The following is a 24406-nucleotide window of genomic DNA, read 5'->3' as shown; positions in this document are numbered from 1 at the left end:
CTGCAGGGAGAAAATCTACATACTCCCCAAACCAAAGGTGGCCTTACAGCTCAGGAATCCTCTGAACACTCAAGGCCATTGAGGCCCTGGCAGTTAAACTTCTTTCTCAGGAACCCAGGTATCCTGACCGCCAGGCCTAGCTGTCTTTTCTCCAACACCAAAGCTCGAGCGCCACCAGCTAGAGTAAAGGTCAAAGCTAAAAAACTACTATGAAGCCCGCCGGCTTCTCCTATCCCAGGGAGTTTTTAAATGTGGTTCACGAAAGGGCATTTCTGAACATTTTACTCCAAGGACACAGTCCAGCCAAAAGATGATTTGGGTGGGTAGAGGTGAGGGAAAGAACACGTACAGGATAAAAAGCGCAGTTTCTTGTAGACTTGTCAGGAACTGAGTGGGGAAGGGGGTGGGAGTGTAATAAAAAGCAAAGTCTAGAGTGGAAAGGCGACCACACAGCACTCACGCAGTGTTGGAGAAAAGTGGGCTCAACTGTTCTAGAGAGGCTTCAAAAGGAACCCTGGGGGGGCCCTACAGGGAGGCGTAGGCCAAGGGCGGATACGCGGCAGCTCCCAGAAGGTTTGGTGGTGGCGGGAGGCGGGGAGCGCGAAGCTGGAGCCTTGCCGCCCGGACTCCCCACCCCTCTGCTGGCCCCTCTCGGCGCTCCGCGTCCTGCCGCGCTCTCCCCACGCCTGCCCCTCCCCCGCCCCGAGCTCTCCGACTCCTCCCCGGCTCCTCGGCACTCCCACCTCGCCCGCTAGGCCCTCCACTCGGCGTCCCGGGGCCCGCTCCGCGCTCTGCGCCCTCACTGAGCGCAGCACCTAGCGGCGCGCCCTGCGAGGCCAGCCTCCGCGCGCCGCCCTTCCTCCCGCCCTCTCTCCTCCTCCTCCCCTCCCCGGTCCTGCGCGATCCAGCTTGGGGAGGCGGGGAAGCTGCCCGAGCGCGACCGCCGCGGCAGCCAGTGTGCAGCCGCGGGGCCGGAGGCGCGGTTCCTAGGCCTTAGAGCCCGGCGAGGCCCCTGGAGAGTCGGCGCTGCTCGCGGAGAGCTGCGAGGCCCGCCCCTACGCGGCGCGGAGGGCGCGGAGGTGAGCGGGCTGGGGAGAGCTCTAGACGCGGTGGCGGGGGCGGAGTTGGGGGGCCAGATGCGGTCGGCGCCAAGCGCTGCATCCCTCTTCCCCTGGATTCCGCGCCGTCTGCGGCGTCCGCCTGAGCTGCTGGGGTCCTGGATCGCGGGGTACCTAGAGGCGGGGAGTGGGAAGGGTGTCTGTTCCACGGATCCCGCCCCCTACTTCCCCGAGCTCCCAGAAAGTCCTGAGGTTGGTTGGGCCCAGGAGAAAGGAGGCCAGGAGAGACATTGTCCCAGGTAGGATGTGCCCCAAAGGGAGAGGACGGGCAGGTTACCTTAGCCTCCCTGATAGTCTCCTTACCACTTTGGGTTCATGCGGGGCATTTCATTGAAGATCGGGCAGCGCTGCTTTTCGAAACCTAAGTATTTCTAGTAGTCATTTTGTTTATTACCCAGTGATGTGACCGTGGTGTGTTTAGGCCATTATGTGTTAGAAAGTAATTGGCCTCTTCTTTGAGTGTCCTAAATTATCTGAGCCCCGTATTCAGCCACAGCCAAAACTTGTTGAAAATTATGCCCCAAAAATCTTGCTCTTAAAATAGAGCAGGGAGATAAAGAGAATTTTTGTCGAGAGATTTCCATTTATTATCTTCCCCACCCCTTGGAGAAGGATTGATGTCAGTTTTTACTCCTCAGGCCGTACATTTTTTAGATGGAAAAACTTATTCCAGGCCATGGTTAATTATCACTCATTGCTGTGGGTGAAAATGCAAGTAGAATTCGAACTCCTGCCCCCCCCACCCTCTTGACTTTGATTGGATTCTAGTCCTATTAACAGCCCTGATACTGGGAACCTTTTTAGTTCTCTCCAAACCAGTACCCCATCACACCCCATACACTTTTTTCACCTTTATTATTTCCTCGTCGTGTTGATCTCCATTTATTTTTTTCTTTCTTTAAGGCTGTATTTTTTTTTTTTTTTTTTTTTACTCTACAGCTCTCTCTTGTTTCAAAGCTTAAAAGCTATCTACAGAAGAAAAACACCCGTCCTAGAGATTTTGCAGCATATTTAGAAACAATTGGAATGGCTGCAGTTTCTTTCTCTTAGCTTGTCAGTCACTGGCGGGGGTGGAGGGGTGAGGGAATGAGACAGTATTAATAATGATGAATTGAGCTAACTGTGCAGAAAGGAAATGAAAAACTGTATCCAGGTCACTTTTTATTGTACTAGTGACATGGAAAATAGACTTGAAGTGAATGAGCGTGATTATATTTTAATAGTGCAGTTTCAATAAAGGGCATTCAGGGCATCAGGAGATGCATTTATTCTGTCTGTGCTCAGCCAGTAACCATGACATTGACTTAACCATGACATTGACATATCACCTGCTTTCAGCCCACAAGCCTTCATCAACAAAATGAGGGATCTTATCTAGAGACCTATTACATCTCTTCTGGTCCTGACATTTTTGGATGCATTTGACAACAAAGAATATTTATTGCATTCTTATGTATATACTATGTGCCAGGCACTGTGGAGGCAATGATGGACAAGACAAACATGGTTCTGCCCTCAAGGAGCTTATTTTCTGGTGGGGGAAATAGTAATGAGTAAAGAACAGTTACATAAGAAAGGAAACCTAACAGGGGCTCGAAACAGAACAAAACTGGCGTGAATCATTGTATTGAAGAGACATGATAGGATGTGCAGTGTTCACAGGATGAGAAAGTGATTGGTCTTTTCTACTTCAAGAAAAGGATGCTGTGGCTGGATCATAGGGAATAACAGTCATACAGGATGACATTGAAGATTTGTGCTGGGGGACTTTGCTGGTGGTCCAGTGGTTAAGACTCCGTGCTCCCAATGCACGGGGCCCAGATTAGATCCCTGGTCAGGGAACTAGATCCCGCATGCACGCCACAACTAAAGAGTCCGCAAGCCGCAACTTAAAAGGTCCCATATGCTGCAATGAAGATCTCCTGTGCCCCAAATAAGACCTGGCGCAGCCTAAATAAATAAATAATAAATAAAATATTTTTTAAAAAGAGTTGTGCTAGGACTAGCTAGTTCATTCAGAGCCTTCAGGTCAGGTTCATTTAGGTCAAGAAGGTGACTGCAGTTCAAAATGCAACAGGGAGCCACTGATTTTTAAGGAGGTGAAAGACATCATCTGATTTACAATTTAGGATGATCTTAGCTGCTTCCTAGAGAATGGTTTGGAAAGAGGCAAAGGAGTAAGTAGAGAGACCATTAGAAAATGTTTGCAGAGTTCAGGTGAGAGATGAGAGAGACCTGGATTAAGCTGGTGTCATTGGAGAGGGATTTAAGAAATATTTTGGAAAACAGAAGTTGGTGTTGGATTTTTTTTTTTTTTTTTTTGTGGTACGCAGGCCTCTCACTGTTGTGGCCTCTCCCGTTGCGGAGCACAGGCTCTGGACGTGCAGGCTCAGCGGCCATGGCTCACGGGCCCAGCCGCTCTGCAGCATGTGGGATCTTCCCGGACCGGGGCACGAACCCGTGTCCTCTGTATTAGCAGGCGGACTCTCAACCACTGCGCCACCAGGGAAGCCCTACATTTTCTTGATAACACATCCAAATCAGCAGGTTGTGAATGTCATCAGATCTCTGAGGACAGCCCTTTCAGAGTTACTGTTATCCAACAATTAATGCTCTAGATGTTTATATGTGAAACAAATTCTGTTCTGTTTTATAAAATTAATATAGCACAACAGCTGCCATTCAGCCAGAGGAATGTCAAGGAAACTCCTCTAAATTGAAAATCTTAGGATTTCATGTATCTGAGTGTAATGGAATTCTCTTAACTTGATAATATACTTTAAGATTTAAATGCATACATCAAGTCAAATGTCCACTCAAGAAAACTGTGACCTTGAAATTTCAAGGAACCCATATGCTACTTAAATCACACTGTTAGATGGAGCTCATAAAGTAGAAGTGTCACAGTGTTAAATAAAAGCTAGCAATTACCATTATTATATAGCTATAATTCTTGGAAACAAAAGAATTTTAGTGTTGGGAAGGAATGCAGACTCAAGTACAACTTTCTTGTTTTCCATTTAACAAAGGAAACTAAGATTCAGAAAACAAGGTGATTTCAGAAGCCTGGGCCTATTCTTTCTCCTCGACACCACATAAACAAAACTTTCTATAAATGTCATAGTCTTTTCAATTATCTAGTCTGTATTACCTGTGAATAAGATCAAAACAAAAGGTAGAGGAACTCTAGCGCCTTGCTAGTCCAAATGTGGCCCATGAACTAGGACCATGGGTATCACCTGGGGGCTTGGGAGAACTGCACACTCTCAAGCCCCCCAGACCTGGAGAATTAGAAAGTGCATTGTAGCAAGATCCCTAGATGATCATACCCACATTAAAGCTTGACAGTCTGTCCACCTGGAAATTCTCGTCTGCTCAGGTCAGCAGAACCTCTGATGCCTGGAGAACTGAGGAGAGGAGCCCCTCGTCAAGTGGAAAGAAGAGACACCCTCACTGGAACATTCTGAATTTTGAATGTTATGAACTAACAGGAACAAAGTATGCTGTGTGGTAGGATGACACACTTTAAGGAATGGCACTGCCCTTTCCAAAAAATGAAGAGAGGAAATTGCAAAATAGTGAGTGGACCTTCTGAGATAGCTCGGAGCCTACGTGAGAAAGTGGAAAGGGCTGCATGCATATTCTACAGCTTCCAGCATTCAAGGGCAGCTGTTAGTCTCTTGCTAGGGTTATTTTTCATTATTACAAACAACAGTGTAAAAAGGAGTGTAACTGAGGATCAAAAAGCCACATCTGTTATCTCCAAATACCAAAATAAGTATGAGGTTGAATCCTAACTCTTTTAGTAGAGTTGTTTTTGATCTTGGCTACATATTAAAACACCTGAGGATCTCTTAAAAAGTCCTGATACCCAGGCTGAACTCCAGACCAATTAAATAAAAATCTGGGTGGAGGGGTGGTGGTGACTAGGTATCACTATGTGGTAAAGCTCCTCAGGTCACTCCAGGGTGCAGCTGGAGCTGAGAACTGCTGCTTTAGAAGGTCATTCTCTGCTGTGGGAAGAGGCAGCTCTGAGACTGAGACTCTGCCTCTCCACTTAACCCAAGCACTGAGTGGGACCTTCTGGTACTCCCATAGCATCCAGCACAGTCAGCAAAACTGAAGTCACAATCTGCTGTGTGTATAAAAGCCAGTGGGGCTTTCAGGACATTGTGGGAAGCAGGATTTTTTTTAAAGAGGCGTATACTCTTGGCAGGTTTTATTAAAATTTGAGTAATAACAGTTACTGCTAGTGGGAATATTCTAAAATTGGATTGTGGAGATGGTTACATAACTGTAAATACTGAAAATCATTAATTTATACATTTAAAATGGGTAAATTTCATGATATGTATATTTCACCTCAATAAAACTTATTTTTTAGTTGTTATATATGCTTCAATATTCATAATTTAATCATGTTGCTTGGATGGCCAGGAAGCCACTGCCTGTTTTGTATCATTGGAGTGTTAACATCTAGCTGCATGCCTGGTGGATAGGGCTCAGTAAGACATTGGATGTGGGAATGGTTGGGGATGGATGGGTGAGTATCATTATGACCTTTGGTTGTGGACTTATTTCTAAATTGATGTCAATCATCAGAGACCCCTAAAGTTCATAGCACCCAGTGGGCATTGGTGCCATTTGTAAACTGTTTATGGTATGGTATTGAAATTAGGGAAAGGGGTTTGTGTAGAGGCTAGAATAGCAGGCCCATCATAGAAGATTATTTGTTTATGAATAAGTTACTGCAATGTAGAAAAACTTGTATTTGCTAGCCAATAAATATAGGTGTCCTTATCTCAGAGTACCATCTGCAACAAGGTTATAAGATGGGGAAATTATTTCAGCCATTATAAGACCTGCTACTCCCAGCTTCATTTTAGACATATCCCCTGGTCATGTTAAATTGCAGTGCTATGAAAGCCCAGGCATGCACAGGAGACATGGCTGTGCTTGACTTAGCAGGCTATATATACTATGAGGTGGATGGAAGGACGTGTATAGCTTCTTCTCTGGCCTAAACACAGAAGAAAAGTGGGTTGGTGGGGAGGTCTTGGGATGGTGTTGCTTTAATTTATTGAAGAAGATCCTAAAATTTTTTATTAACTGAAGTCCTTGAGTAATACATTTTAAAAATTGAATTTCTAGACTAACCTAAATTTAACCAGAACGCTTTTTTGTTGAAAATCTTCCTACCATGAATTAGACTGCTTTCTTACCCTAGCAATTGCAACGTAATAAACATATAAAGTTTTGTTTTGATGATTTAGGACCTAGAAACATCATGAAATCATACCCATATAAACGTATATATTGAATACTTACTAAGCCTAGGAAATATCTTGGAAGTTACTTGTAATTTTGAATATCTCATTAAAATTCTGGTTATTTGAAAAGTCTGGAAGGCTTGGAGTTAGACTTTTGCTTTAATGCTATTATATTTCTTTTCTGAAAATCTTTTGGTTCTATAAAACATTAACACAAAAAGACACTCAGATCCAGGTATGAAATATTAATGAATCATTTGTAATTACCATAGTTTATAAACAGAATTTCAAAGAATAGGTCTGCATAGTTTTAATAAAATTACTATTTTGTAGTTTTTGGAAAATGATTTTTAAATGAGGATGCATACAGATTACCCAAAAGTTTCAGCTGAGGGAAAGAATTTAATAGTCTGACTTAAGTGGATTTTAATATTCAAATAGCGAATAGTGATTGGACTGCATTATATTAGGACAGTTATTCTCAAACTTTAATGTGCATCAGAATCACCTGGGGGCTTTTTATAATACAGATTGCTGGGCTCCACTCCCAGGGTTTCTGATTTAGGAGGTCTCGGGTGGGGCCTAAGAATTTACATTTCTAACAAGTTCCCAGGTGATTCTGATGCTGCTGTTTCAGGGACCATGTGTTAAGAAATCACATTCTAATTTTTCAAGCAGAATTGCAGCTTTGCTTCTGTCATTGTCTAAAGGACTTAAGAATTTCTTCCAAAAAATAAAAACCTAAAAAAAAAACCCCACCTCTTCCCTCAAAGAAATACTTTATTGTTATAAACAGTTGGGTTTTATATGTTTATTTAAATGCTGAGAATGTAGGGAATATCTTTTTGCAACCCAAAGATCATGATGGTAAGAATCAGAATTTAGTCACAGAAAATTAGATTGGGATATTTGATATTTCATCTGAGGATGAAGGAGACATCTCTAGCAGCAGGGAGTTTGTTCCAAGGTGCTTTTCTCCCCTCCCCAGAAATGTTTTCTCTCCAACAGGCTTAAGGAGCATTTTATGTAGAGAGTTTCCTAATGTCAGACCAGTAAAATAAAAAGGAGAGGGAGAGGATCTATATAGGACTGCCAACTCAAACAGCTGTTATCACTATCCTTTTATGAAAAAAGGACATTTTGGCCAGTAGTTAAGAGATACTCTCAAAGGACAATTTGTTAAATTGAATAATTTTATGAAAAACTCCCTATTGTATCCATATACTTTTTAATTGCTGTCGACCAGTGATAGCTTCATATTTGGAAACCAGTGCCCTAGCACTTTTAAAGTAAGGTCACAGAAAGCCAAATTTAATGTTGGATCCTTATGGTTTTAAGCTAGAATGAACCTGTAGTGTACTGTCATGAACCTGGCTTGAAGACATTCTGTGTAATTTAGAGGTTATTTCCTAAGTACAATTCATAAATATATAGAATGACTTGAGGTAAGGGAACACCATGTGATATTTTTCTCTCCCTGATTTTCTAGAATAACTATCATACAGTCTAGTTCTTAATTATATGCTGGTATGAGGGGTTTTTTTCTGCTTTTTATTCCAAGTACATACTGTCTCTTCCTAACTGGAATGTAAACTCCTTAAGTGTACGCACCATGCTTCTCTTCTTTATCTCTTATGTGCAAAGCACACAGTGGCCTGGATAAATTCACGCTGGATCACAGCAGAGTAGATCTGCCTTTAGATTATAGTTGCATCACTCCTTGTCAGTGGAAATGTACAATGTAAGGTGCTTATTACTCTTATTTTGTAAATAGGTAAACCTTTTTCAGCTATTGACATAATTCACTTCTTATAACCCCATTTTTTATGGATATCATGATTGTAAACTTCAGCTCAGCTGTTAATCAAGTGATCCAAAATGATGGCTTAGCAAATTGTAAAGTGATTGATGACGTTTTGCTCCAGTGTCTCAGCCCCCATAGTTTGTGGAGATGCATTTCTTTTAAGTCTGTGTACGGATGGGTTCCACAGGATATGGACATACTTCTCGGCTCTTTTTCCCTTCCCTCTTGAAGCAGTACACACCTTCACAGTGTTTGCAGAGCCCCCAAAAGAAAATGAGTTGCTATCTGGGGGTTCTCCAAGAGATACCCATCAACCAATCATGTTTTGTTTTGTAGTATTAATAAATTTAGGTCTTTGGTTGGTTTTGATCTAAAAATTGGATTTATTGTTGATTGATTGATTTGATTGATTGATTGGTAGCTAGAATTCCTAACCTTATAGCTTTGGATTTACCTAAAACTATCCTAAGCTTGAACTATTTAGAGTTAGTATTTCTTTTGGAGAATAAAGTTAATGGGTGACATTTGGTGATCTAGACAGTTTTAAGGTTCCCCATACAATGTTTGCACTGCAATATTAGAATGAGCAGAGGTCAAAAGACTCGTATTTGAAGGCTTGTTGTGTTAACTACCAACTGTACTGTCTTTGATAAATTGCTAAGGTTCTCTAAGCCTCTGTTTCCTCATCTTTAAGATGGGCATAATATGTACTTCACAGCCATCTGAGAATTAAATAAGGTAATATATGTGAAAATGTTGTGAACTATGAAATAGCACACAAGCATATGGTATTATTATATGCTTTCAGCAATACACAAATAATCCATCTCTCAGATCCATTAAAGGTTGTTTTTTTTCCTCTCATGAATGCTTTTACATTCCTTAACACTTTGATGAAAAGAGTCTCATTTTTTAGGCCAACTTCTATTTGTAGGCACAGTCATACTATTAAAGGGTTCAGTTAGAACTTGCCATTAGAAATACAATGTGAATAAGGCCCAGACATGTTAGGACAGAGTCACTTATTAATATGTATAAAATACAGGGTATAATGAGGTACCCAGAGATGTCATTATTAGGCCCTAATGTATTTTAACCTATCCACATTCTGATGTGCAGAAGGGGTGTGAACTTGCTTTGTAAAATAAGCAGATAAGTGATACTGTTTTGTTTTTGTTTTTCATTTGAAAAGGTCTTGATCATCATGATTCTTATATTTAAAGATTTTGAAATTCTTACGTTTGGGGAGATGCTACAGTCTCTAATCAGAAGAACTTGGGACTGGGATATAGGAAACTTGGTTTCTGGTGTGTGAGTCTAGTTAACTCTTTTTACCCTTAAATAATGTATATGACTAGGGGTAGGTTGGTCAGTTCACCTTGAATTGTTTAATGAAATGAGCATTGATTTAATTACTTCTGATTCCTTTAACTGCTCCTGATTCTCCAAGTAGCCAACAATATCTCCAAGAAGATGTTGACAGTTTTGTACTACCCTGGTGCCTCTGACCCCCGCCTGCCTTTCAGGGTGTATGGGGTCACTCCAAGGGAAAAGAAATAATTATCAACCCTTATATCTTGTAAAGTATGAAATGAAACATGTAATAGTTTTTAAAAAAGTGAGTTTTCTCCTTTCCCAAGATCCAAGTTAGACATTAAGATGACTAGGTAATGCTAAGGAGCAATGACATCACCAAAGAAGGAGAATACACTAATATGAACACAACCATCACTCTTCCGCCTTGCCCCCGCCCCCATATCTTTCTTAAATTCCTTACATGCACCCAGATGACACATACCTTAGCTAGACTGCCTGAGTTCTAATCCTGGTTCCTCTAGTTTCTCTCTTGTGACCTTGTACAAATTATCTTCTGCATGTATCAGTTTTCTCATCTGCAAAATGGGCATGACAGTATTAGTACCTATCTCATAGGGTAGTTGTGGGGATTCACTCAGTTAATTTGTAAAGCACAGAGCTGGCACATAGTGTATGCTATATGAGTATTAGGTAATATTATTATTACCTTTTTAAAGATTAATTTACTGATGTATTTGGAGTCATTGAACATCCTCCAGTTCTAGGGTAAAAAGTTGGATTTTCCTTGCTCCAGTAATTTCAAATTTCATTTAGTAAAAACCAATAAAAATGTTTTTTAAAACATTCCACCTGTTCCTGTAAAATCCATTAAGTTCTCTAAAGTGATCCACATCTGCTGTTAGCATAAAAGAAATTGTGCATTGCAGATAAAATGGAAGAGTATTTTTTATCCAGACCCAACAGTGATGCTGATTCATGGTGATCTGCTTGGTATGCTTGAGCAAGTTACAACAAATATGACCCTGTAAGGTGTTAGTCACTCAGAAAAGAATTTGACAGATTTTTCCAGAAAAAATAACTGCATCATGCTGTATGTAACCAATGGAGAAAAAAAAAAACGGGAAGAAAAAGATTTCATAAGTACTGTGTACTTTAAGACCATCAACACATTATTAACCCCCTTTACACAGGGAAGCTATCTTTCTCTATGATAAGTTAATAGGACATAGGGTGAATGATAGAAGTCTATTGTATTTAATTAATTCTTTGTTATATTTTGATGCCTACTTTTCTGAAAATATTATTTAAGTGCAAGATTTCATTCTTTAGTAGCTGGTTTAGCTTACTCTCATTTAGTAATAAAGTCCCTCACTAGCTACTGAGGTAGACCCCATCACAAATGACTGTAGACAGTTTGGGGTTATAAATAAGTTCTTGGTTTTTATTATTGTTTTTCTGTTTTCTGTTGTCTCGTGAGCTATGATGAACTGTCATAGTCCTTCTCTATCTTTAGTGGCATTTCTGATTTGCTGCCTCTGGTCTGCTGAGAAACTGGATAATCACACTTGTTAGAACTGTGTTTTTTAAAAAGTTCTCCCTTGCTGAAAACTTCAGTCTCTTTCCTTTTGCGCTCTAGAGGCTTGCTGTTCAAAGAGGGGCCCGTAGACCAGCAACATTGGCATCACCTTACTAGAAATGCAGAATCTTGGGCCTCACTCCAGACCTACTGAATCAGAAGCTGCATTATAACAAGATTCTCAGGTAATTTAAGTACGCATTAAAATTTGAAAAGCTCCACTTTAGCACATCAACTTTGTGACAGGTCATTTTTCTATTTTGAGATCCATTTTTAGCTTACAAATTGTGTCTTGCAATGTTCGAGGTTATATAGCTTGCCAAACTATTTTACCTCTAGAAACAAGGGATGTTGTTATAACATCTAGAAGTGTATTCATGTTTGGTAATAGGTAATTGATGAGCATTTTATTTTCTCTCCCCTAGGATATCCCTGGTGATCTTAGAAGAGTCCGTATCATGGAATCGATCTCTATGATGGGAAGCCCCAAGCGCCTTAGCGAAACGTTTTTGCCTAATGGCATAAATGGTATCAAAGATGCAAGGAAGGTCACTGTAGGTGTAATTGGAAGTGGGGATTTTGCTAAATCCCTGACCATTCGACTTATTAGATGTGGCTATCATGTGGTCATAGGAAGTAGAAATCCTAAGTTTGCTTCTGAATTTTTTCCTCATGTAGTAGATGTTACTCACCATGAAGATGCTCTAATAAAAACAAATATAATATTTGTTGCTATACATAGAGAACATTACACCTCCCTGTGGGACCTGAGACATCTGCTTGTGGGTAAAATCCTGATTGATGTGAGCAATAACATGAGGATAAACCAATACCCAGAATCCAATGCAGAATATTTGGCTTCATTATTCCCGGACTCCTTGATTGTGAAAGGATTTAATGTTATCTCAGCTTGGGCACTTCAGTTAGGACCAAAGGATGCGAGCCGACAAGTATGTATTTTTAAATTTTATTCTTAGTTAGATGGTATTTTGTACTTAAATAGTTAAAACAAATATCATATATTTAAAAACTGAATTTTGACACTCTCCAATGATTATCATTTTGAAAACTATGTATGAGCTCCTGAAGATTTGTGTCCTGACCTTGTAAGGGCACATTTCTATTTCCAAAGTGATGTGAAAAGCTGAGAAAATAACTGGAACTTTCCTATCATAATCAGCTAATTCAAGAAAAAGGCAAGGTTGGCAGTTGAATAATGGGCCATCTCCTTGCTTCCTCAAATATTAAAACAATCTCAATCATGTCTTTTTTCTTTCCCTCTCTCCCTCCCACCCATCCTTCCATCCTCCCTTCTTCCTTCCTTGAAGCTATTTGGTAAACAGTATCCCATCTTTGCACGAAATGCTATGTAGTATGATCCTCAAGAAGAATGCTTTAGAAGTACCTTTTATTTTACGTAGATTATTCATAGTATTTTAAATAGTACAGTTTGTTTTATTTTAAGGGTAGATTTTAATTTGTGTGGGGAAGGTAGAAGCAGATTGGATTTCTCAGGTTCTCCTTTAATCTATGAGTTCTGTTTAGTTCAGTTCGAGAATAAAGCAGATGGGGAGCTCCATCAATGCTTTTGTGGAATGGGAGCTTTTATAAGTAAACACATAAAATAGTGCACCTTAAAAATCTTTCAAAAGTGTGGTTATGCATTATAATGAAGCATGATGATAAAATACTTCTATTTTTGTCCATAAAGACAGTTGATTAGATGTCTTAGAAAATAAATTCAAGTATTACATCGCTGTATGCTGCATATCAGAGTCATGATAACCATTCATTTTCAAATGTTTAATTTGGAAGAATGTATACTTTCTTACTTTCCTGGAGAGTATTTCTGAACCCTTTTTTTCTTTTGCATATCAAACAAGGTTTGGCAATGGATACAAATCTAACAAATTAGAGATAAACCTGAATTTAATCCTTTGCCCACATTTGTGATAATTTTAATTATTCAACAAAAGAAATTGTAGAACAAGAGATTAAATTCAATGTGAGCTACAGAAAGAGTTTCATTTGTACTTTGTAGTCCTTGTGGCTTTATGAATGTTTGATTTATTCTTTTAGGTTCATTATAAAATTTTATAATTTGTAGTTTTTTTCCCAGTGAAGTAAAAATAGTTTAATCCACCATTGTCACACCTGTAATAAATTTGAGAATGCTTTTCCTTACTTCTTTGGTATATATTTCTCCACCTTCCCTGCTCCATTTTAGAAGTTCATGAACATTTGTATAATAGTATAGGCTTTGTCATTTATATGGTAAACGTTAGATAAAATTAATAATCCTAAGAGCTCTACATTCTCACCATTATGTAACTAGGTTTAGTAGGCAAGCATTTCAGTGTGGTCTGTTTCAGAGCCTTTATATAAACATCCTCAGGGATACATTTAGGAATTTGTTTTCCCTGAACATAGCTCAGAGATTTTATAGCAAAATTCTTCTAACTCTAATCCTGGCTCACTCCAGCCAGGAACTTGTGAACTTGGTGTTCAACAAATATTTGTGAATTCTCAACTACATTACAACATCTAAGAGGTTTTGGTAGTTTGAAAGCCCACCCTCACCCGCACTGATCACAGTCCCATCTTAGAGTTCCTGTAGAGCTAACAGCTCTTAGAAAATGGCAGTTACTTTACTGTTTAAGTTAACTAAGCCTATTAATGCTATTTTTTCCCCACCAAATATATTATCCTCATTTAAAGATGAAAGAATTTCATAATTCTGACCAATGAAATAATATACCTGAGATTATCCATGGTTTTGGTGAATTGGTTTCTAAGCCAAAAGTTAAATTTTATAAATAGTATAGCATCATGATATCATTTAGAGGTTTTAATTACAAATTCAACCATTCAGAATCCATGCTTATCTTTTCCCTTGCTGAATAGTCATAAAGGGCAATGCTTCAGTCCTAGAACTAAGTACTGTCCACCAAAGCCTGGAGAGCCAGCCCCACCCGGTTCCCTGCAGGAGTGAGAGAGCCGGACAGGGGAGGGGCATGGCCTGCAGCTCAAACTCCACCTAGACTGTTGGAGGGAAGACCTTACCTTGTCTGCTCAGAACCTGGTGATCCAGAAACCTTTCTCTCCTCCTGCCTCTCTTCCCCTGAGGACTTCTATTCCTAGGTTCAAGCTAGATTTTTCTGCATTTTCTTTTCATGTCATTGATGGTAGCAAGGACTTTGTTGTTTTTATGATACTATTTTAACCTATAAATAAATAGATTAATAAATTAATAAATGCTTTATCTCCTTAATTTTTTTGCATCACGCAGGGTCATCATAAGTGATGCTCTGTGGATTAAATGGAGCGTGTGATTGTTAACATTTTTATAAGCAATAATAGTAATGATGAGTCTTCTGTTTTTTTCCATAGGTTTATATATGCAGCAACAATATTCAAGCTCGACAACAGGTTATTGAACTTGCCCGTCAGTTGAATTTCATCCCCGTTGACTTGGGATCATTATCATCAGCCAGGGAGATTGAAAATTTACCCCTGCGACTATTTACTCTCTGGAGAGGGCCAGTGGTGGTAGCCATAAGCCTGGCCACATTTTTCTTCCTTTATTCTTTTGTCAGAGATGTGATTTATCCATATATTAGAAACCAGCAGAGTGACTTTTACAAGATTCCTATTGAAATTGTGAATAAAACCTTGCCCATAGTTGCCATTACTTTGCTGTCCCTGGTGTACCTGGCAGGTCTCCTGGCAGCTGCTTATCAGCTTTATTATGGCACCAAGTATAGGAGATTTCCACCTTGGTTGGAGACCTGGTTGCAGTGTAGAAAACAGCTAGGATTACTAAGCTTTTTCTTCGCTTCCGTCCATGTTGCCTACAGCCTCTGCTTACCAATGAGAAGGTCAGAAAGATACTTGTTTCTCAACATGGCTTATCAGCAGGTATGGGACGTGCTTGATATTTATCTGATGCTAGTAAAATATGTGATTATTAGAATTTGTAAAACGTGAGATTTAAAACAGTGTAAAACTTTACATACCTTGTAATAGAAATTTTGGTATATTTAGGGAAGAGAAAGAATTGCTCTTAAAACAATGTTTCTGCACAAGAATTATGTGGCTAATTCAGAATCATTTAGAATAAGAGCTGCTACCATCCCTTTCTTTGCAGAATAAAAACAGAGAAGTGGAGAGTTGGGTTTTGTTTTCTTTTTTTAATGTTACAATTGCAGTGATTACTTTCAGCATCAGTTAATTATTTTATAATTGTCCATGTTCCATGAAATAATAAGGCAGCTCTCAGTAAACATACACAATAAAATTAGAACTAGTGAAAATATAAAACAGAATAGGAAGTCAAGATCAGGAGACACACACAAGGTTTTTGTTATCATAAAGCAGGGAAGATACTGCTTCCTCAGGTGAACCTTTTCTAGCACTTAGCTCTTCAAGAAAATCTCTGGGAGAGCTTCACAGAAGGGGCTTGATGATGGAGTAGACTATGATTTTCCTCAGTAATTTCCATTCAGCAAATGTAAGGGCTTTCACTGAAGCTCTTTGATGTAGCATTTCTCAATGAAAGCCGAGGACCGTGTGTGTACTAAACAAATGTGTAAGAGCTTTTGCATTTTATAAGAAATCAAGGCATCATGGTCCAAGTATGTAGCATCCAGTACTTACACTTGTTTCAACAATAAAACCTAAAATAATTTGAAAAAAATTACTAGATTGATGTTCTTTAAGCCATTCTCTCTACAAATAACCACTTAAATGAATACTAAGGCTTTGATATCTACTCCACCAGCTTCCTCACCTCCTTCAAGTCTTCAATTTGTTGACACAAATAATCAATAAACAATCAATAATAAGAATAGAAGAGAGTTTTATTTGCACCAAGCTGAAGACAACCTCTCAGTAGCTCTGAGGGGACTATTCTGAAGAGGCGGGGAAGGAGCCAGTGTGTATATGAATTTTTTGGCTAGGAAATAAGTGTAGTCAAACATACATTTTTTTTTTTTTTTTTTTTTTTTTTTTTTTTTGCTGTACGCGGGCCTCTCACTGCTGTGGCCTCTCCCGTTGCGGAGCACAGGCTCCGGACGCACAGGCTCCGCGGCCATGGCTCGCGGGCCCAGCCGCTCCGCGGCATGTGGGATCTTCCGGGATCGGGGCACGAACCCGTGTCCCCTGCATCGGCAGGCGGACTCTCAACCACTGCGCCACCAGGGAAGCCCCAAACATACATCTTTGATAAAGAATTACTGCTAATCACAAAGAACAGATATCTCAAGTTAATGATTTTAGTGCTCTTCTATATATGGGAAGATGCAAGAATCTGGGGTCCTTGAAATTCTTCCTAAGATATGCATCTTAACTACCTAGGAGCCAATATTTCAAAGCACAGAAAGCCTCATCCTGTTTTTTTTCCCCCTGAATTCCCCTCAGGGCCTGCTGTCAACTGACAGTGGGTTGTGACTGAACCCTTTGTATAACTTGATGACGGGCAACATTCTTCTCTTTAATGGTAAAGCTGATATACAATGTATGTTTGACAGGCCGTAAAACAGGCTGTTCTAATTAGCATAAAGTTCAAGCCAAATCATGTATAAGCCAGAATGACTTCTCTGTACCTCAATATGTGAAGATTTCTTCCATCAAGTTCTTACCTCCTCAGCGAGGCCTTCATTTGGACACCAATTTACATTCTGCCACCTGCTTCTGACTCAACCCTGGTACTCTCAGCCCCTCTTACTTTACCTGCTCTTCTTTCTTTGTTCAATAGTATTTACCACCTTCTAAGACACTTTGTGTTCTTTGTTTATTTACTGTTCTCTGCCTTCTCTCATCATAATGTAAGTTCACAAGAGGAGGGATCTTTGTTTCGTTCACTGATATATGCCTAATGCCTGGAACTGTGCCTGACACGTTGTAGACACTCAAAAAACATACTCATGGAACAAAGGCATGAATTGGGAGGGTTTGTAGATAGATACAGGTTGTAATCTCCGGGTATACTGGGGTATGCTGTTATTCTGTATTGTTGTATAGACACCAAATGAGATAATAAGAGCCTTTATCCATGGAGAAGCTCTGTGGCTCTTTTCAGGATGTTGGTATGATTGCTTCAGGGAACTAATGGCTAAGAAATAGCTTTTCTCTCTCTCTTTTTTTTTTTTCATTTCAAGTATGTTTGGTTACCTGGAATTGGACGAAAAGTTAAGGTGGTGTTCAGTTAGAATGTTTTCCATGAATAGATTACTTAAACCAAAGCTTTAACCCAAGGAATCCAAGCCTTGATTTATACTCTAATTATATTGTTTGCATGTAAATAGACAATTCTAAAAGTAGTCCCTATGCAGAATATGACATATTCAGAGTTAAACTCTGGCTTGATTATATGTGCATTATCAATGTAAGGGAAAGTACTGAATGAGGCAACTGGACAGTTGGAAAGTATATTAATGAGGCCATTCAAGTGGATAAGTATTTGCAATCCTTAGGGCTTTATCCTCAGGGAAATCTCAGCTTCCTGGGGAAAAGAAGGTAAGAAGGGGTAAATCAACATCTAAATAATCTTCATGTGAGAAAGGAAGGCACAGACATAGTTTAGAAATTCCCTGCCTGGATTCTAAATTGAACTAAGGCCAGAATCTACCCAAAATATTCAACCAAGTTTAAACTGACTTGTAAAAGCACCAGAAAACTAAGTCTAACTGTCAGTACTTCTTTTGTGTCCCTCTGGAACCAACCACTCAGTATTTCACAGTCTTGGGACTCCAGAGTCCCTGTCACCATGATGTATTGCAAATGTGATGACAGATTTACCCACCCTTCTCACATGTGGGTGAGGAAGGAGAGAATCTTAGTTCTCTTTTTTTTTTTTAATTTAAAACTTTTATGCTTCATAGGATATCACCAAAAATTGGAAAGGCAGCCCACAGAATGGGAAATATTATTTACAAATCACATATTTGATAAGGGATTTTAATCTAGAACATACAACTCATTCTTACAACTCCATAATAAAAACATACATAACCTAACTTAAAAATGAGCAAAGGATCTAAACAGACATTTCTCCACAGAAAATATACAAATGACCAATAAGAACATGAAAAAATGCTCAATATTGTTAGTCATCAGGGAATGCAAATCAATACTTAGTTCTCTTTTTGTTTAACTCTCCCTCTCTTTCCCTCACACCTGGAACAATACCATCCAGTAATAGGTTCTCCATAACAGTTTGTTAAATTGAATTAGTGCAACTCAAATGTTCTATGTCCATATATGACATATTGTTAGGCCAAGAGTGAACTCTGGGCTGAATCAGTTAATATTCTACCAAACAAAGGAAATTCATGTTTGCTTTCTTGTTAGGTTCATGCAAATATTGAAAACTCTTGGAATGAGGAAGAAGTTTGGAGAAATGAAATGTATATTTCCTTTGGTATAATGAGCCTTGGCTTACTTTCCCTCCTGGCGGTCACCTCCATCCCTTCAGTGAGCAATGCTTTAAACTGGAGGGAATTCAGTTTCATTCAGGTATGTGGGGTTTGTTTGGTGAGGGACTGGGTGGCATAGATTTTTAATTCCAGTTAAGTACAGTTGGATTTTAAATATGCTGCTAATAAAAGAGTGCCCCTGGGACTGCTGTTCATGCATCTAGCTCATGGAATGTATGTCGCTAGAGGCCAGCTTAGCACCGTTCTGGTTTAGTAGGTGAAAGACCAGTACAGGACTTTACTGGAAAGCTTTGATAGTACTGCCTACTGTGTTACAGGTAAAGGTTATTTGAAAAAGAAAAAAAAAAAAATAGTGGGGGATGAACGAGCTTAGATCAAGTTTAATACCAAAGTCAATTTATTATTGGGAAAATGAATGAAGACTTACTTTATATTTTGAGTCATCTTGATCTGTCTAGAAAAGTCTCATTCATTGTAATTCAAGTGGAGAGAAGCTCAGTATGAATATTTTAAAGGAAATGTGTATACACACACAAACACAAGCGGTAGTTAATGGATTATGGCAAGCAACCAGCCTTATCATTCTTGTTAGTATATGTATTTGGTACATCAGTTGTATACATATGTATACGAGTGTCTACAAAGGGGTTTCAAGATAACGTTGTGTTCTTTGACAAGTTAAACATTCACTTACTCCAGTAATAGCTATTTAATACATTTGCATACTTTAAAAATATATAACTCAAACTGAGACCCTACCTAAATTACCATAAAATCAGTATTGGTTGTATCCAAATGGTTTATAGCACAATATGCAGATGAGTGTCATTTGGTGGTACACTAAATTTTGTTTGTTTTTAGTTTTGTTTTTTGCCTATTCGCTTGAGTTTTATTTTTAAGTGATCTAAAAATCTCATTCATATTAAGGGCATATCCCTTGTCTAAATTCATTTTTCCTTTTTGAGGGAAATAAAATGTGAATACTTTCCCAACTGCTAGTTTAATCACACCTGAAAAGAAATAGAAGGCCCACTGATAAAAGGTGCTAGATGGGTGCAAAGTATCATTATAAATTTAGATGAGTAATTGCAAGCAGAACAATTTTTTGCGAGAGTTGATCCTTCCCCAGTGAAGTTAGAAGTTACATTATTATGCCGATGTAGTACTACATTTTGTGTAACATAGACCATTTCTTAAATAAGCAATTAAATATAATGTAGGGAACCCAAAATGCTGAACTTTTTGATTTTAACCTGTGAACTGTTTAACAAAGTGCTCTTAATAATCTTATTTAATATGGTTGATAAAGCCATTTGAAATGCTTTTTATGTTACATATTAATACTGTAAGATTTTTCATATTTATCTTCAACTAGTATGTATGTGTGTATATACTTATGAGAATGCTCTTCAGCATTTAATTTTATTATATACGTGTGTATATATGTATGTATACATGTATTATATACACACATACACACATTTTTTAAAAATAATATACACAACTGGTAGAAATCTGGATAACTTTTATAAAGGAGTTTTCCAGTTTTTATCAGTATCCTTAAGGGAAACCCAGATGTTTTGACCAGTAATCCCACTATTAGAAATCAATTCTAAGGAAATAAACCAAAATAAAGAAAAGGGCTTAAAGTGACATTATAGTTGAGGAAAGTAGGAAACAGAGTAAATGATCAACAAAAAGGAATGCTTAGGTAAATTATAGCACATCCATTCAATAGAATATCATATAGCATTAAAGTCATGTTTTCATATTTAGTGACATGAGGCAAAGGTTCTGGATGTGATAAATAATCAGAATATTAGGCTATATGCAATACAGCCTTATTTGTGTAAAAAAGTGCATATAAATATATAAGAAATATATGAAAATACTAAAATTGTTTAATGCAGTAGAGAACAAAGAGTAACAGTAATTTAAGATAAAATAGTATTATCAAAATATAAACTTGGTATATCTGGATGGGTTAATTTATGAGTTTGAATAATTTGCTTCTTATTTTGTTTCTTTTTCTTCCTCCCCTATCTCAAGTCTACACTTGGCTATGTTGCTCTGCTCATAAGTACTTTCCATGTTTTAATTTATGGATGGAAACGAGCTTTTGAAGAAGAGTACTACAGATTTTATACACCACCAAACTTTGTTCTTGCTCTTGTTTTGCCCTTAATTGTAATTCTGGGTAAGATCATTTTACTCCTTCCATGTGTAAGCCGAAAGCTAAAGAGAATTAAAAAAGGCTGGGAAAAGAGCCAATTTCTAGAAGAAGGTATTGGAGGAGCAGTTCCTCATCTCTCACCAGAGAGGGTTACAGTAATGTGATGATAAATGGTGCTCCCTGATGCCATATAAAGTTCTTCTCATGCCATTATTTTTATGACTTCCTTTATCTTCAGTTGCAAGTGCACTGTCAAACTGCTATGGGCTGATACCTCTTCAGTGAGATCTCAACTGAATTAGTGGTAGAATTTTCTTCAAATTTATTTTCACTAAGTCACATTTTGCCAATATGAGTTTTTATAGTCAACTTATTGTTGAAATGTAGGTATGTTTTGTTTTGTACAATCGTAAGGCTATTGTTATTTTTTTTTTTTTTTCTTTTTTGCGGTATGTGGGCCTCTCACTGTTGTGGCCTCTCCCGTTGCGGAGCACAGGCTCCGGATGCGCAGGCCCAGCGGCCATGGCTCACGGGCCCAGCCGCTCCGCGGCATATGGGATCCTCCCAGACCGGGGCACGAACGGCTATTGTTATTTTAACAAACTTTATTCCATAATCAGGCAGAAATATTTGTAGTTAATAATATAGATACAACATAATGTTAAAAAACTTTGCACACCAGCAAAACTTTAAGTTTTTTTGTTTTTGTTTTTGTTTTTTTTTGCGGTACGCGGGCCTCTCACTGTTGTGGCCTCTCCTGTTGTGGAGCACAGGCTCCGGACGCGCAGGCTCAGCGGCCATGGCTCACGGGCCCAGCCGCTCCGCGGCATGTGGGATCTTCCCGGACCAGGGCACGAACCCGTGTCCGCTACGTCGGCAGGCGGACTCTCAACCACTGCGCCACCAGGGAAGCCCAGAACTTTAAGTTTTAATATAATTCAATAGATATATTTCTTTTCTGAAGCTTCAGTAAGGTTTTAATTATTATCTAGCTTAAGAAATAGAAATGCATAACCATGCATTATTTTTAAGAAAGGACACATTACATTAGCATCTAGGAAAGGGTGCATGGTTAAAATCCCTATATTTCTTTCATAAGATCGGGTTTGAAGAATGTAATCAGTTGTATGAACCAATGTGATTTATAAACAAACACAAGTTAAAGAGACAAACTGAACTTGAAATTATGTTTAAAATGCACTGGAGACATGAACTATATACTGATAATGTGTACCTCATGAAAGATTTTATTCTTTATCTTGTTACAGAGCAGTTTTATTTGCATATTAATATACTGATCAGGGAGAAGACAGTAACATCTGGCCTCCAAAACTGATATTTCTCACCTAGTACCAATCTTGGGAATCTTATAATTGTTTCTAGTTAGAGGGAGAGTGTTACGTTTACACACGAGGAGTTTTCAGCTGATCTATGCTGTTGCACCTTAGCCAGTCATACTCCAAATGGTACAGGATTTTACTGACATTCATGGATGGATTATAACCTGCCAGGCACTGTTCTAAGCACTTTACTTGTATTTTCCCATTCAGTACTTACAACAACCCCATGACAGAGGTAGTTATTTTCCTCATTTTACATATAAGGATACTGGAGCATAGAAAAGTTAAGTAATTTGTCCAAGGTCATGCAGTTAGTGAGTGGCAGAGCCAGCATTCAAGTCCAGGCAGTCATATTTCAGAGGCTACAGTTTTAGCCGCTAGGCTATATGGCCCCTGCCCCATCCCCATGCATACCAATCTAGATGCTTCCTCTTTGATATAAAGGCACTGACATTCTTTACAGTGTGTTGTGGTGTCAAAAGATATATGAAAGGGCTTCCCTGATGGCGCAGTGGTTGAGAGTCTGCCTGCCGATGCAGGAGACACGGGTTTGTGCCCCGGTCCAGGAAGATCCCACATGCCGCGGAGCGGCTAGGCCCGTGAGCCATGGCCGCTGGGCCTGCGCATCTGGATCCTGTGCTCCACAACGAGAAAGGCCACAGCAGTGAGAGACCTGCGTACTGCAAAAAAAAAAAAAAAAAAAAAAGATATATGAAAATATTAAAATCATAAATTTATCATTGCCTGTGGGATAATCCACACTTACCCTAGGAGAGGATCTTGCCTGGGACAGGACCCGGGAGATCCATGGCAGTCCATAGGCCTCCCTGTGCAGTGAGGGACTCCAGCAGATAGGACCACAGCAGTTTTAATGAATGGCTGAGGTCTTACGGAATCTTAAAAAGTCCCTGTAGAGTTGGTCATCTCTTTTTCTCTTCTTGAGTCCTCCTGCCTGCTCAACCACTAATTAGGGAGCAGTTTGCAAGCATGAAGGATATTTAGATGAGCAGTTAATTATAAATGTACTCTGGAGACATAGAATCATACAGATTATTCATGAAAGTTTTCAGTGCTGACATTCCACATTAAAATTGCATTTTGTTCATACTTTGGTTAGAAAGCCCTATGTTTTTTTTCCGTTTGCTCTTTCCTTATTAAAATAGAAAGTTGCAGACAGATACAATTATGTGTATTCCTCTTCCTGAAATTATAACATTTTTAAACTTACCCAGTAAGGTTCTACTGAATCCAGCTGCCAAAGATAAATGGACTTTTACTTAGTGGAGGCTACCTTTCCCACCAATGGCTCCTTCCCTAGTACCACATCATGTCAGTTTGGTAAACTACTCATGATTCTCTGATGTCCTCTTCTTGCTGAATTTTAGTAGCTTGTACTTTTTACTTGAGCTTTTCTTTTTTCTTTATTTTAATTATATTCTTTCCCTCTTGGTAATCATTTACTTGTTAGTTCTCAGTAGGGATTCAGTTGGGTGATAACTTAAAGGTAAACACCTATAAACTATATAGTGGACTAGTGAAATTAAAAGCATATTTTTAATATTTTCTCGTTCCTATAGTTCTACACCCTTAAGCCCATACTTGCATCAGTTAACGTGAAAATACAATGAAATATTTTTAAAAGTTAGATGACTACTGAAGTATATTGTTGCATGTATATATTAATTAGCCAATAAGATAAATAAAATTATCACTATTACAGATAAGTGGGGCCTTTGAAAATATGAAAAAACAAAGTCTATGAAAATGTATATAAAATGTAACAGTTGTTTGAAATGGTGATATCTCCTTTTCAGTACTACAAAGAGGAAATAATTTTGAAGTTTTAGAATAAATATAATATATTCATTATAATTCTAAGTGTTTAAAAGCTTTTCTAAAAATGCAAAAAAATATTGACTTTTAACTGCTTTACTTAAATGACTTTTAATTACTTTATTTTACTATTTCCTACCTGATTATTTTTCTTAATCGTTATTTCTCATAATCATTCTTTAAAAATCATTACTCTGGCCTCAGAAGTAGGACTGAATTCTGCTCTTGCTAGATGTGAGAAAGTAGTGGGAACTTTAAAGTAGTGGGATTTTTTTGTTTCCTTAACTGAGAAGCGCCCCTGAGAAAATTATAAGAATGTAGAAAATATACCTAGTTTTAATCCTATGCAAACTAATTAAGTAATTTTTTTCCTAAGAGGAAATTAATCATTGACTGAATCATGCTACCTAGCTTTTGTGTGCAGATTCCATGTCTCCTCTATTAAGAATATTTAAAATCATGTTTAAATAAGAATATATTCATGCTAGCATATATTTTTCAAAACGTATATGGAAATTAGCCTAGACTGTCTACATGTA

At 38.6% G+C, this 24406-nt stretch overlaps 1 protein-coding gene across 5 annotated transcripts; it reads left to right on the top strand.

Moving 5' to 3' along the window:
- The first annotated feature begins 593 nt into the window (after positions 1-593).
- Positions 594-21499, top strand: STEAP2 (STEAP2 metalloreductase). Of its 5 annotated transcripts, none has more exons than XM_060108860.1 (7): positions 594-1079; positions 4498-4616; positions 11146-11270; positions 11511-12035; positions 14476-15003; positions 18436-18600; positions 20571-21499. In XM_060108860.1, exons 4-7 carry the CDS (start codon positions 11544-11546, stop codon positions 20856-20858), a joined length of 1473 nt encoding a protein of 490 aa, XP_059964843.1. In that variant the 5' UTR covers positions 594-1079; positions 4498-4616; positions 11146-11270; positions 11511-11543; the 3' UTR covers positions 20859-21499. The 5 variants fall into 5 exon arrangements, with proteins under 5 accessions (XP_059964843.1, XP_059964842.1, XP_059964844.1 ...); XM_060108861.1 differs by lacking the exon at positions 594-1079 and adding an exon at positions 1212-1357; XM_060108859.1 differs by lacking the exon at positions 4498-4616.
- Positions 21500-24406: the final 2907 nt, after the last annotated feature.

Source organism: Mesoplodon densirostris, chromosome 9 (assembly GCF_025265405.1).
Source record: "Mesoplodon densirostris isolate mMesDen1 chromosome 9, mMesDen1 primary haplotype, whole genome shotgun sequence".
Classification (NCBI taxonomy): domain Eukaryota; kingdom Metazoa; phylum Chordata; class Mammalia; order Artiodactyla; family Ziphiidae; genus Mesoplodon; species Mesoplodon densirostris.
The sequence above is the reverse complement of the archived record's forward strand: the minus strand, read 5'-3'. Positions and strand labels throughout refer to the sequence as shown.

Coding starts and splice junctions, on each gene's coding strand:
- STEAP2 (XM_060108859.1), top strand. CDS start 11,544: ATGGAATCGATCTCTATGATGGGAAGCCCCAAGCGCCTTAGCGAAACG. Junction 15,004..18,435: donor TCAACATGGCTTATCAGCAG/GTATGGGACGTG, acceptor CTTTCTTGTTAG/GTTCATGCAAATATTGAAAA. Junction 18,601..20,570: donor GGGAATTCAGTTTCATTCAG/GTATGTGGGGTT, acceptor CCCTATCTCAAG/TCTACACTTGGCTATGTTGC.